The sequence below is a fragment of the Salvia hispanica genome, chromosome 6 (genome assembly GCF_023119035.1).
Source record: "Salvia hispanica cultivar TCC Black 2014 chromosome 6, UniMelb_Shisp_WGS_1.0, whole genome shotgun sequence".
In the NCBI taxonomy this organism is placed as follows: Eukaryota; Viridiplantae; Streptophyta; class Magnoliopsida; order Lamiales; family Lamiaceae; genus Salvia; species Salvia hispanica.
Genome location: NC_062970.1, coordinates 39,733,678 through 39,748,874, shown reverse-complemented (window position 1 = coordinate 39,748,874; position 15,197 = coordinate 39,733,678). Strand labels below are relative to the sequence as shown.

Here is a 15,197-nt window from a genome sequence, read left to right as displayed (position 1 = left end):
ACGGATGGATCATTCTTCACAAAATTGTTTCTCCGCAAAAAGTCTAGGAAACCAATAACAAATATTATGATTTGAAAGTTAACTCATAATTAGTTTGATTAGTAATTTTCATTAAATCTCACATTAAAATTAGTTTTGTGAAATGTGTCTATTTTATATGGACGGGCTAATATAGTACTCCCTATATGTCAATCTCATAGTTTAGACCTGTAGCATTGGAATAAGCCAATTAACGAGCAATGATCACTAAGTAATTAGCGAATAGAACATGATTACGATAATTAGTGGTGCGGTAGAAAGTAGAAACCCCAACTTACTAATTTATTCGTTCATACTAAAATAGGACATTAGTTTACATAATCAATTTCACTCTGTTGAACTTCATATTGTTAAAATATTAAAGATGTGGTAAGTGCAATATTTGAAAATTGTGTGAGAATGAGAAAATCGACTAAAATTTTAATTTCAGCCATCCACTAAAAAATAAATCACCATCAAATGGGGCACAAATTTCATTTAAAATAGTCAAAGACTTAAAAGGTACGTAGAGTTGTGTATAAACTGAACAATATTTACTAATTAAAAAGTATACTAGGAGTATCAAAAAGTATACTAGGAATTGAAAAAAATGAATGGAGAATGAGTCATAAATCTCACATTAAAATTAGTTTTGTGAAAAATGTCTATTTTATATGGACGGGCTAATATAATAATATATGTCTATTTCTTTTAGATTCATTTCGTTTTTATCCATTTTTTAAAGTTTTTATTCGTTTATGTTAGTAATCCAAAATGAGTTCTTTCTCTAGTCTCACGAATACCGAAAACAAATTATACAATTGTTTTATTTAATTATTCATTTGTGATAGATAATCATTCCAAAATAATTTTTATGAAACTAATTAATCTCCGTGCAATGAATATGATATTAAAATGGAGTATTTGATTTGGTTGATGACTTTGCAATTCTTCTACTATATTCTCAGTAAGATGGTTTTAAAAAAAATTGGTGAGCATCATGAGAAAATGCATTCTTGTTTATTTACTATATGAAGTATGTGTGTGACTGTGTGTGAGAGAAAATAGTGAAAGGGATTTTTTTAACAATAAGCAAAATGCTCAAAGCCTCAAATAATGTCAAATGATTAGTTAGAGGTTAAAAATGCGAAAGTAAACAAGCCACAACATTTATACTTTTATTTAGAGTTACTAGTGACAATCAAAAGTAGGTAAAAGATATCCCAATAGCAAATCAAGAATATAAGTAAATCTCAATACCAACTAAATTTATATGGCAATTACCCTTTTTATAAGAGCATCCATCCAGAAAATCTCAATACCAACTAAATTTATATGGTAATTACCCTTTTTATAAGAGCATCCATCCAGAAAATCTCAATACCAACTAAATTTATATGGCAATTACCCTTTTTATAAGAGCATCCATCCAGAGTGGATGCCTTAGCAAAAGCCCTAACAAGAGTCCTAGTAGTTGCCATATCAGTATGTCCTATCTTTCTGCAATAGTGAAGTTTTAGTGGATACCTTATCTCTTATCTACTTTTCATTTTCATTTTAAATTATTGTTTTTTAATTTTTTTAATTAAACTAAAATACTAAAATATATTATATAAAACAGCACAAACGCAAAAAAAAATGTGGAAACGGTTGTCGACATTATGGGGGTTTGGGAATTGACTCAGATCCATTGTTGAAAGTGTGGATATTGAGGGAATAGAGAAGAGAAAGTGAAAGATTTGGTGTGTGAAAAGTGAAGAAAAATAGAGTATTTGTAGTGGTTTAATTAGTGTTTAAATAATTTAAAATTAAAAAAAAATGGAAAATGATCGGTCTCGAGCATTGGCCTGCAATGGGCGCCCGATCTCACGCCCGATGGATCGGGCGAGAGATGGGGCGCGACCGAACTCTTGGTCGTCCTCGGGCATGTCCGAGACTTGCAATGGATGCCCGATCATGCCCGAGCCCGATCTCGGCTGATCGGGCGTGAGATCGGGCATCCATTGTGGATGCTCTAAGAAAATTAAGCCAGCGTACCAACTAGGGGTGACAAATCGTGCGTGTTGTGTCGTTATCGTGTCGACACGATAACAACAAACACGAACACGACCCGTTAAGAAAACTCCAAACACGAACACGAACACGAACACGACCTGCTACCCTCAGACACGAACACGACACTAACACGACACGAACCACTTCGGGTCAACACGACACAATAACAACACATATATGACACAACACAATAACGACACTATAATAATAATATTATAATATATTATATTATTTTTAATATGAAATTTTAAATTTTAAATTTTTTAAAATAAATAAAAATAAAAATAATATTATAATATACTTAATGTGTAATACGAACACGACACGAACATGACACGAAATAATATTATAATATACTTAACGTGTAACACGAACACGACATGAAATTTTCGTGTCGTTATCGTGTCGACACGAACCCAATAAGCTTTGACACATACCCATTAATTTCGTGCGGGTTCGTGTAGTGTTATCGTGTCGTGCCAAAAATTGTCAGCCCTAGTACCAACCAAATTTATGCGACAATCAACCTATATAAGATGCAAACCAAACTTATTATAAAAGATAATTTAGTGATAATAAAAATAATTTGATTTCATTCAAATATATTTTTATGTAGTTATTAAGTAGACGAATAAAATAATCTAGGAATAACATTTTTATTCCAATATGTCTATCAAACAATAGAATTATCAGTAGCTTTCTATTTTAGTTCATTTCACGGTTCATCCATATCATCAGTGGCGGATCCAGGTGGGATCGAGCGGGGTCAGTCCTCACCTCTGGCCAACAGAACTCCATTAGTTCCACCCTTTGAAGTCACCATAGACCACACAGTGCACCGGAGCGGGAAAGAGAGTTGTCACTCTTCTTAATGAAATAGTTAAATAAATGAGGGGAAGAATTTGAAAAAATTAAAATGTAGAGAATGAAATTGGAGTTACAGGCGAGAAGAGGGAAAGAAGAAGATGAAAAGGAAAAAATACTTATTGTGGGACCCACACGTTTGGTTATTTGAATCACTTTTATATGTTTTGATAATTGCATATTAAATTAATGGAAATTAATATAATAGTTTTAATTTTCAATTTTAATAATTCACTTAATTAACTTTTCAAAGTGTGATCACTAATAATGAATGCTAGTACTAGAAATTAAATTAATTAAGTAACTTAATGACACAATATTAAATTAATACCTATAAAATTAAATACTGTAACTATTTTTTTTTCCAAAAGTAATGGATTGGTAATTATATACATATCTATCTTATTTTAATAAAAAATAATAAAAATAGATAATTTCAAAAATATAAAAAAAGTTGTGTTCAATAATTTCCAATTCTTTTAAGTAATTAATCATGAGACCACCAGAAGTAGTATTTTTATCTAATTTTAATTAAATTTCAAATATCTATTTATCTATTTTATTACTTTTATCCAAAAGACTTAGTGTCGAATTATGGAATTTAACAATTTAATTTTTGTAAATGAAGTCAAAAAAGAGATGCATATTGTTTAAGGCGAATTGTGATTTTTGAGCTACTTATTTCAACAACGTATTCAAGCATGAAAATGTATTTACGAAGACGATGATATTACAACACGTTGTTTAATTACTTTTATAGGATTTATGAGGAGAATGGCGAATGAGGAAGCAACAAAAAGGACGCCATGAAAATCGAAAAATAATAAAATTATCATTCACTATGTACGACCCCACGAATTTCGATTTCTGGATCTTCCATTGCATATCATACTATAAAATTTATTCTAATCTGAAGGTTGGAAAACATTCTATAAAATTTATTCTAATCTGAAGGTTGGAAAACATTCACCAATAGAGGAAACAATTTAGGTGTACAGTTTCCACTGAGTGTGCGCCTTATACATACAAAATAATTTCTGTTTTTTATAATCATTGACTTTTTCTGGGTTCGTCTTATTCCACTTAATTCTTGATACGGTGTCGCACTCCTGTCCAATTTAAAAAGAGAAAAAATAAAATAAGAAAATATTACTGTACAATTGAGATACAATATTTTAGGACCTTTTTAATTTAAGATGTAAAGAGATTTGAACTCCTAATTTTATGGAGTACTATTAACCAACCAGAAATGATAAAAACTGAATGTTTTGATTACGATGGAACATACCAAACATTTATACTTTTATTAAGAGTTACTAGTTCAAAAGGAGTTAATAAATTATTTTATTTGTATTAAATTGATTAATAAATTTTAATCAAATTATAAAAAAAACTCATAGTTCTTTATTTTGCATCATTCAAAATTTTAATATTTAAGTCTACTCATTCAAATATCTGTCACATTCCCTATTATTTTTTGACGTACAAGAGATGTGACAAATATTAGTTACTCCCTCCGTCCCACATAATTTTATCTAATATTTCATTTTGAAACGTCCCACATAATTTTACCCATTTCACTTTTACCATTTTTGGTAGTGGACCCCATATTCCACTAACTCATTCCTACTCACATTTTATTATAAAACTAATACTTTAAAAGTAGGACCCACATCCCACCAACTATTTCAACTCACTTTCCATTACATTTCTTAAAACTCGTGCCGGATCAAAGTGTGTAAAATTATGTGGGACGGAGGGAGTATGTATTTTGCATCATTCAAAATTTTAATATCTTTTTCATTAGTAGGAAACCATTTCAATTTTCAACATTAACATCGATCCCGGATGTCATAAAATACTTCCTCTGTCCTATAAAATTTGTTCCATTTTTTTACCATTTCGGTTCGTTCCACGAAATTTGTTCCACTTGGAATCTACTAGAAAACAACATTAAAAATAGACCGGGACATTTCTTCCAATGTGGGACCCTCATTCCACTATACACCTCCATTTAATACAAAGTCAAATAATTTCTTAAAATCTGTGTCGGATCAAACTGGGACAAATTTTGTGGGATAAAGGAAGTAAGAGGGAATGTGGCAAATATTTTAATGAGTAGACTTAAATAGAAAAAAACATATGTAAAATATTTGTGGTGATAAACTAACCAAAAAAGGTTAAATTCTTAAATACTATAAATATAAGTTTAGTATTAATTTTTTAATAAATTTAAATTTAGTAACTAATTTGATAGAAGCATTATAATTTATAGTAACCTATAATTAACCCCTTTTAGTATTAATGAAAAATGGCTAAAACAATATGTATATTCATAATATGGGCTTAAAGCCCAATATGTCTTTCTTACTTGCAAGCCCAAGTGACATATCAGAATCAGAAAAAGTTACCCGACTTAGACCGAATACCCGCAAATATTTGAATTCCTTTTTATCTCGCGCCTATATATACAATCTCAGAAATTCAAAATATACTATGCTTTCAAATCCGTCTTAGCTTTCAGCTCACACACAATCCATGCGCTATAGCTCGACGAGATACAAAAGATCGGAGCAGACTTCAAATTTAGAGAGTTCGAATCAGCAAACTCAAGTTGAAAATGGGGAAGAGATTGAGGAGATCGCGATCAATATGCTGCTGCGCCTCCCCACGCTCATCGCACCGGACTCCTCATGCGATTTTCAGCTGGTATGGATCTGAGTTTGTTTCCTTCCAATGTTTGTCTACGAACTTTAGTTTTTTTAGTGTCGAAATGTGCGAAGATGAATAATATTGCTGATCTATATTCTGTACGTGAGACTGTTTCGCTTGACTGTGGTTTCGATCGAGTGAGAAATAAGGATCTAATTTGTGGTTGAATGTTTTTGTTGTGTTTCGAATTCATGAAAGTGTTGTGTGGCGTGATCCGAGTTTACAGAAACACTGTTATTCAGCTGACATTTGGAATCAATTTTGAGGTGGATTACATCTGTTTTTTCTGTATATGCTGTTCCTCAATCAGTCTCACTGATTTTAGTTATTGAACTTTCCCATTGATTTTTGAGCTCACCACGAATGATTAAGAGATTGCACCAAGCTTCTCCATACTTTGATATATGACTATTTATGCAGTAGCATGTTTATGATCTGAAAGATATTAATTCCTTCTTAATTCTGTTAATATTTAACATGAAAGGTATGAAGAGGATGTATGGACTGAGGTTGCCAAATATTTGGATGGGAGATCTCTAGTGATGCTTGCTGTAACTTGCAAATGGTTTCATCGCATTATGATGGAAGACAGTGTGTGGAAATATGCATGCTTGCGCGACCTTCAAGTTCCTGACCCTGGAAACGTCCCATTCAAATGGATCGAACTCTACACCACAGCTTTCGGTATTATCAGTACCTTAGACATTTGTCCAATTGTTGAAATAAAGAATTTCTTTCCGCTGATATATAGAGTTCACATTTGCAGATGGAAGTCACACTTACATGTTTCGTCAGCAGGAGAAGCATATTGGTAATGCATTTTGTTAACATTTAAACGTTTGAGAATGTTGATAGCTGTTAATGTCATGACCTGAAAATATGTAATAGAGAAAATTTAAGTTACTTAGGATAGTTATTTCTAGAATGGCATTATGAGCTATTCTTTGATTGTTCATGCTTCTTTCTGTTTTTGAGTTCAATAAACAGTCTTCTGTCAAAACTCATTTTACATTTACCTGGTATAGATTGGATGCGAATTGGAGCTTTCTTGTTTGACTCACCCGACGCTCTCCTTACTGAGAGTCTAATAGAAAGCATAAAAACTCCCAAAGAGGAGACAACGGAAAAGTTGTTTCACAAAGAAGGCTTCTGTTTGTTAAACAATATTAAAACTGGAATCTGGATTGCTGGTAATTCAATCGTATTGTACAGTTACTGCCTTTGATTCAATCATGTACGATATAATATGAGTATCCATACTGCCTTCTATTCAACTGCGTTTCTGTTTGAAGACTTGCAGCTAGTCCGGTGTCCTGTCTGTGACCTTGACACATGTGATGGTGAGTCAAAAACTTTGGAAAGTTTACATTTCTAACTGCCTTTCTGTGGTTTGATTCAGACCACATGCCAAAATATTTGCTCAGCTTCATTAGCACATTTCACTTATAGATATCCAAAAATAAAACAAGCAAAGTCATAGTCATTATCTCATTTGACATGCTCGACAATGAAAAAGATCGGTCACTAAACTGGACAAGTATTTTATCATTTGATGCAGGAACAATGCAGACACTGGATGCAAGGCATATTGAACTCTTTTTGAGTGAGGAATATCATAGTGGGATCTGGGACTACTATCTTTTAGGATCCCATAACATCAACAAGCAGGCTGATGGGGCTTCTGGTGGGATTTTCGACCTCAAACATATCAACGATGAATCAACCTCTGGTATATATCATATCAAATCCAATCCTTTTTATCTTCATCAACTCTCAAATACTACACTCTGTTTACCTCTACAATCATCCTTATGTTATCATGTGTCATTCTGAATAAACTTCTTCAGATATCTTTGATTACAAAACATGGGTGGGAAAACGAATTGACTGGCAACCAAAAACAAAGATAACTCTTCACGCGGTAGCAGTAAACACTAATTTGCAAGAGAATGAAGGTACCATTCCCATTTTTGACTCTCTGAAACAGTAACAGTACTGCATCACAGAATGATTAAGTTGCCACAGCTCAAAAATATGAAGTGATAAGAATACTATTTCTGATTAACATGATTCAGGTCTTCAGATCAAATACCATGCAATGAGGGCTGGGAAAGGCGGTGAAGTCGTATCAATTCGTATATCTCAACAGCTGCGCTAATTTTGCCCTTAGCCTATCCATTTTCTGAATAAGAATTTTCGTCTTTTAGCTTATAAATGTCTCAACATATACAACCATTTTTAAGGCTTATCATAAAGCAGGCTAGCCATGTACTTTAACTTCATTCTTGCACACCAAAATATGATCCAGAAATTCTTTTATCGATGCAAAGATAATTTTTTTTCAGAAGTGTTTAGTTTTGATTGAAATGTCCATAACTAGTGTTTAGTTTACCTTAATATTAGCATTTAGCTCTACCTTATTTCTTAACCATTTGAAGTATGTGTGTGATGAGAGACAGAGAATAGTGAGAAGGATTTATTTAACAATAAGCAAAATCTTCAAAGCCTCAAATCATGTCAAATGAGGAAGTAAACAAACCACAAACTCTAGTTAATCATTTTGCATGCAAAATGTAGAAAAGGTAAAGAAAAAAAAAATGAAAGTGATCAAGAACAGAAGTAAATCTCAACACCAACCAAACTTATATGGCAATTAGTCTTTTTTTTAAGAAAGTAAAGCCAGCGTAGGGAACCAAATTTATGCGACAATCAACCCCTATATGAGATGCAAAGCAAACTTTACTTGGTTATTAATTTAATTAATAAAAATAATTTTATTTTATTCAAATATATTTTTATGTAGTTATTAAGTACTACTACTACTATATGAGTAAAATCAATCTAAGAATAACATTTTTATTCCATATGTCTATCAAACAATAGATTATCATTCATTTTCTATATTAATTAGCTCTAAATTCTACTGTAGTCCATTTCACCCATATCATACCAAAATTTATTCTAATTTCAAGGTTGGAAAACATTCACCAATGGAGGAAACAATTTAGGTGTATTAGTGTATAGATTCCACTGAGTGTGCGCCTTATACATACAAAATCATTCCGTTTTTTTATAATGATTCACATTTGACTAGGATCGTCTTATTCTATTCTTGACAGGGTAGGGTGTCGCATTCATGTCCAATTTGAAAAGAGGAAAAGTGAAATAAAATATTACTGTACAATTGAGATACATATCTTTTAGGATTTTTTTCAATATAAAATGTAAAGAGATTTGAACCCCTAATTTATATTAACTCACCAGAAAGGATACAAATCGAATGTTTTGATTACGATGGATACAACATACCAAACATTTATACTTTTAATAAGAGTTAGTAGTTCATATATAGTTAATAAATTATTTCTTTTGTATTAAATTGATTATTAAATTTTAATTAATTTTAAAATAAATACTAACTCTGTATTTTGCATATTCAAAATTTTAATCTCTCTCTTTTCAATCTGTAGGAAATTATTTCAACATCAACATCAACATCGATCCCAGATGTATTAAAATAATAGGGAATGTGACAAATATTGTAGTGAGTTATGAGTAGACTTAAAAATAGAAAAAACATACTCCTATGTAAAATATTTATGGTGATAAAACTAATCAAAAAAAGTTATATTCTTAAATACTACTCCCCCGTCTCTAAAATATTTGAAAATTTGGTAGACACGGATTTTATTATATAATTATTAAAGTAAGAGAGAAAGAAAAGATATTGCAAGTGGAGAGTGAGCTCCACATCATTAGTAGTGTAGTGTAATGACATAAGTTGTAAATAAAATGATATGTAGGCAAGTGTTGTTTAACTATTCCAAAATTATAATGTTATTTTTTAGGGACATATTTTTCAGGGACGAAAGGAGTATAAATAAAAGTTTAATAGTATTCATTTTTAAATGAATTTTAATTTAGTAACTAATTTAACACAAGCATTAGTAATCATGAAATTAACTCTTTTTAACAATTAATGGGCTAAAACAATATGTATATTCATAAAATGGGCTTAAAGCCCAACCGTTGTTTGAACTTACAAGCCCAATTCAATATGTATATTCATAAAATGGGCTTACAAACAAATGCCCGCAAAAATTTGAAATAATTTTTATCTCTCGCGCTTATATATAGAAATTCAAAATATAATTTTATATCCGTCTTAGCTTTCAGCTCACACGCAATCCATGCGCTATAACTCGACGAGATATAAAAGATCGGAGCAGACTTCAAATTTGGAGAGTTCGAATCAGGCAAACGGAAGAAATTCAAGTTGAAAATGGGGAAGAGATTGAGGGAAGCGCGATCAATATGCTGCTGCGCCTCCCCACGCTCATCGCACCGGACTCCTCATGCGATTTTCAGCTGGTATGGACCTCATTTTGTTTCTTTCCAATGTTTTTCTACGAACTTTGATTTATTTAATGTCGCGATTGTTGATTCATATTCTGTACGTGAGATTGTTTTGCTTGAGTGTGTTTTCGATCATGTGAGATACGAGGATCTGAATTGTGGTTGAATGTTTATGCTGTGTTTCGCACTGATGAAGGTGTGTGTGGAACGTGATCCGAGTTTACAGAAACACCGTTATTATATTTAGATGACATTTGAATTCAATTTTGAGGCAGATTACATCTGGTTTTATGCTCTCGGGAGATATATTTGCTCTTCCTCAATCAGTATCATTTGATTTTAGCTATTGGACTTTTCCATTGATTTTTGTCTTGAGATCTGGTTTTCCACCTTCAGTATCAACTTCAAATAGTGCTGAGGTCACTTGGAATGATTCAGATTTCCGAGATTGCACATTTGCACCAAGCTTGTCCATAATTTGAACTACGACTAATTATGCAGTAGCGCATGTCTTTGATGTTGAAGGTGTTTTAATTGAATTCCTTCTTAACTCAACATGAATAGGTATGAAGAGGATGTATGGACAGAGGTTGCCAAATATTTGGATGGGAAATCTCTAGTGATGCTTGCTGTAACTTGCAAATGGTTTCATCGCATTATGATGGAAGACAGTGTGTGGAAATATGCATGCTTGCGTGACCTTCGAATTCCTGACCCTGGAAACATCCCATTCAAATGGATCGAACTCTATACCACAGCTTTTGGTATTATCAGTATCTTAGACTTTTGTACAATTGTCGAAACAGAGAATTCTTTCCACTAATATATAAGGTTCACATTTGCAGATGGAAGTCACACTTACATGTTTCGTCAGCAGGAGAAGCATATTGGTAATGCATTTTGTTTAACATTTAAACGTTTGAGAATTTTGATAGCTGATAATGTCATGACCTGAAAAAAAGATAAAAGAAGAATTTATGTTACCTAGGATAGTTATTTGCAAAATAGCATGATAAGTTATGATTTCTGCTCAAGTAATAACTTGACATCTATCAGTTATATTTTTTGATTGTTCATGCACTTTCATGCTTTTGAGGACAATAAACAGCCTCCTTTCAAATCTCATTTTACATTTGCCTGGCATAGATTGGATGCGAATTGGAGCATTCTTGTTTGACTCACCCAACGCTCTCCTGACTGAGAGTTTAATAGAAAGCATAAAAATTCCCAAAGTGGAGACAATGGAAAAGATGGGGCACAAAGAAAGCTTCTGTTTGTTAAGCAATATTAAAACTGGAATCTGGATTGCTGGTAATTCAATCAAATTGTATCCTTACTTCCTTTGATTCTGAGTATCCTTACCTCCTTCTGTTCAACTGCTTTTCTGTTTGAAGACTTGCAGCTTGTCCGGTGTCCTGTTTGTGACCTTGACACATGCGATGGTGAGTAAAAACTTTGCTCAGCACATTCTGTTAGATATCCAGAAATTTGAGATATAACAAACACACAAGCAAAATAGTGGTCATTTGATATGCTCGCCAAAGATCAGTTCCTAAACTTGACAGGTGTTTGATCATTTGATGCAGGAACTATGCAGACATTGGACGCGAGGCATATTGAACTCTTCCTGACTGAAGAATACCGTAGTGGGATCTGGGATTACTATCTTGTAGGATCCCGTAACATCAACAAGCAGGCTGATGGGGCTTCTGGTGGGATTTTCGACCTCAAACATATCAATGATGAATCAACCTCTGGTATATATCATATCAAATCCAATCCTCTTTATATTCATAAACTACATTCTGTTTACTACTACATTGAATATTATGTTAGCCTGTGTCATTCTGAATAAACTTTTCCAGATATCTTTGATTACAAATCATGGGTGGGAAAACGAATGGACCGGCAACCAAAAACTAAGATAACTCTTCATGCGGTTGCAGTAAACACTAATTTGCAAGAGAATGAAGGTACCATTCCCATATTTTTACTCTCTGAAGTAGTAGCAGTACTGCATCATAATTTTGAAACAAAAAAACAAACAGAAAGATTAAGTTTTCAGAGCTCAAAAAAATATGAAGTGATAAGAATACTATTTCTGATTAACTCAGGTCTTCAGATCAAATACCATGCAATGAGGGCCGGGAAAGGCGGTGAAGTCATATCAATTCGTATATCTCAGCAGCTGCTCTAATTTTGCTCTTAGCCTATCCATTTATGGAATAAGAGTTTTCATCTTTAGCTCATAAATGTCACCACAAATGTAACCATTTTTAGGCCTATCTTAAAGCAAGATAGCCCTGTAATTCATTCCTGCACACCAAAATATGATCCAGAAGTTCTTTCATCGGTGCAAAGACAAACTATCCGAAACTATGTCTAGTTTTGACTGAAATATCCATAGCTATGTTTAGTTTACTTATATAGCTCTACCCTACTATTTCTTAAACCTTTGAATCTGTTTCTTAACTGAAATGGCCAAATAGTCCCAGCAACGCCAACTGTTCATGTCAACTCCATGGCTGCATTTGAAAAGGTAAAATCAATACTACTTTTTTTTTTCTTTCCAAAAGTCAAAATATACCATCAGCGCATGTATTTTTTAAATAAACACAAAAAAAATCATTATTGGAAACTAAGAGTATAACCAAGCGTCCAAGCCATGTTTCATTTCTTGATTATGACTTGATTAATCCATGTCACCCATATGAATTAAGCAATCACCAATTTTGTGAGATAATGAATGACATTCTATATTCCAGTTGAATTTGATGATTTGGTTAGCCCACCAAGGAAGCAAAGCATCTGACTTGTTTATTTTAATTTATCAAAGCTACACATATATGCATAATATCTGCCTACTTAAACTAAATGAAATGAAATGAAATGTGTAATGGAACTTGTCAAACTCTTCCTCATCTTAACCACTTCCCTCCTCTCCCACGCTGCAAAAAACCCGTGCCCACCTCAATACTGCGGCACCAACCCCTTACCCATCCGTTTCCCCTTCACGCTGCAGCAGCATCCCGGAAACTGCACCGGCTTCCCGGGCTTGACCTTCACATGCTCCGTGGATGAAGGAAGAGGAGACGTCCCTCTCCTGCACCTCCCGCATTCCGGAAGCTTCTCCGTCCGCCACATAAACTACCTCATGCAGGAGATCCACCTCTACGACCCGGCCGGCTGCCTCCCGAGCCGCCTCATCTCCCTCAACCTCACCTCCTCCCCCTTCGCCGCCGCGCTCACGGAGGAGCTCACCTTCCTCAGCTGCCCCCGCGGCGCGGGGCTCGCTGAGGTGGAGTGCCTCAGGAACGCCACGTCGGCGGTGCTGGCGGGCCCCGCGGGGAGGCTCTCCGGGGCGATGGGCGTGTGCAGGACTATGTTCACGGTGCCGATCGCGGTGCCGTGGGATGGCAGCGGCGGCGGAGGTGATTGGGTGACGGAGGATCTTAGGCTGACGTGGAGCTTACCTGAATGCCAGGGGTGTGAGGTGGGTGGTGGGGTTTGTGGGCTTGGTCGGAATCGGAGTGGTGTGGTCGGAGAGATTACTTGCTATTCTGATCATGGGACAGGTATACTATTGAATTAATAGTAAGAAACGCAACTTTAAAATCAGTTGGAAAAATCTTAAAATTTGGATTTATTTGCGTTGAACTGTAAAGAAAATCATTTCACGTTAAATTGTTTTGGTTATATTGTACACATGACAACAAAGAAATATATATTAAATATATAGTAAATATAAAGAAACCAGCTTCATTTAGTTGAGAAGTAGCAGAACTTCTCCGCAGTCGAGTAATTTCTTTTTTTTCATGTATTTTTGAAAAATGATAAATATGTGCAAAAAGAAAGTGACTCGATACCTTGAGACGAAAGGAATATTACATTTTGATATTAATGAACGCGAATAAATTCAAACTTAATGGTATTTCTGGTTTAATTTTTTAATTTTGTTAAGATCTGTTTCATTATTTCTTCCTTTTTGTGCAGTAGTATTAATGAAACTTACCTAATCAAGATGCTTTTAGATATGTGTCATTTTTATGAACCTTATGTTTTTAACTGTTCACGAGAAACTAATGTAATTAGTGCCGATTTTAGTTTTTTCTTTATCATTTGTATTATTTTCTAGCTATTTAATATTTAGTTCAACTAAATTTTAGCCACACAATTAGTCAAACCATATGAGCCACCCTTTCGTAATTACTATATAATAAAATTCTGGTAAACAAGAACGTTTTTATTTAATTGAATCCCATCGTCAACTTTATACTTTATGCTTCTATTAATTCTTTGTTGATTCCTTCATCCAAGAGTTGTAACAAATTGTACTAACCCACAGGTCGAGGCCTAGAGGTTTTCAAAACCATAGCACTATCAATAGTGATACCAGCCATCATATGCTCCATATGCATTTCATGCTTTGTATGCATAGTGGAATGGAAGGCAGTTCGGAGTAGGGCAGCCGCTGTGGCGGCCCCGTCACTGCATCCACCGGCTACCGTGGGGCTCGATGACTCGACCATCGAGTCGTACGAGAAAGTTGTACTGGGCGAAAGCAAGCGCCTTCCTGGACCTAATGGTGTCACATGTCCTATATGCCTAGTTGATTATTGTCCAAAAGACATACTCCGATGCATACCCGAATGTCAACATTGCTTTCATTCCGAATGCGTTGATGAGTGGTTGAGATTGAATAGCTCGTGCCCTCTTTGTCGAAATTCGCCTTCGAATTCTTTAGAACAAGTATGAGATGTTTGTTTAGCGATATCCTAATTGTATATGTTTTTTAGGAGGGTGGGATGTTCCTTTAGTAGTACTATCCAATTTGTAAATTATTTTTGTGTTGATAAATGCTTTAAACACCAGATACAGTAATATTCTGATTTAAGAAAAAAGAACAGAATAAAGAAAGATCTGATTTTGTCTTTAAAGTATGTTTCTTTCTGTTAAAACTCAAACTAATAGTTATGCTCACAACAATCTTCGACGTATATTCGCCTTTTAAAGCTCATAGTTAGAGGCACCACCACCACGATCAACATAGCACCACAACCAGCAGCCACTGCAGGTGGCCTCACCAACAACGAGGCCTCTAAAGTGGAGAGTTTCTAACAAGTGCATAGATGTGTTAATATTCCTTGAAGAATACAATGGCAAAGATAGGGTGAGAATTAAGAAGTTTGGGC

General features: G+C 34.1%; 3 protein-coding genes across 3 annotated transcripts; all 3 read left to right on the top strand.

Moving 5' to 3' along the window:
- The first annotated feature begins 5,557 nt into the window (after positions 1 to 5,557).
- Positions 5,558 to 7,883, top strand: LOC125192235 (probable F-box protein At3g61730). The gene is made up of 8 exons (XM_048089748.1): positions 5,558 to 5,646; positions 6,134 to 6,333; positions 6,416 to 6,460; positions 6,675 to 6,839; positions 6,942 to 6,989; positions 7,208 to 7,378; positions 7,497 to 7,604; positions 7,725 to 7,883. The coding sequence occupies exons 1-8, from the start codon at positions 5,558 to 5,560 to the stop codon at positions 7,805 to 7,807; spliced, it is 909 nt and encodes a 302-aa protein (XP_047945705.1). The 3' UTR covers positions 7,808 to 7,883.
- Positions 7,884 to 9,931: 2,048 nt separating this feature from the next.
- On the top strand, positions 9,932 to 12,202 carry LOC125192358 (probable F-box protein At3g61730). Its single transcript, XM_048089898.1, has 8 exons — positions 9,932 to 10,020; positions 10,570 to 10,769; positions 10,851 to 10,895; positions 11,152 to 11,316; positions 11,400 to 11,447; positions 11,592 to 11,762; positions 11,871 to 11,978; positions 12,120 to 12,202. Exons 1-8 carry the CDS (start codon positions 9,932 to 9,934, stop codon positions 12,200 to 12,202), a joined length of 909 nt encoding a protein of 302 aa, XP_047945855.1.
- A 699-nt stretch (positions 12,203 to 12,901) lies between these two features.
- Positions 12,902 to 14,942, top strand: LOC125197148 (putative RING-H2 finger protein ATL21A). The gene is made up of 2 exons (XM_048095858.1): positions 12,902 to 13,580; positions 14,351 to 14,942. Exons 1-2 carry the CDS (start codon positions 12,902 to 12,904, stop codon positions 14,758 to 14,760), a joined length of 1,089 nt encoding a protein of 362 aa, XP_047951815.1. The 3' UTR covers positions 14,761 to 14,942.
- The last annotated feature ends 255 nt before the right edge of the window (positions 14,943 to 15,197 follow it).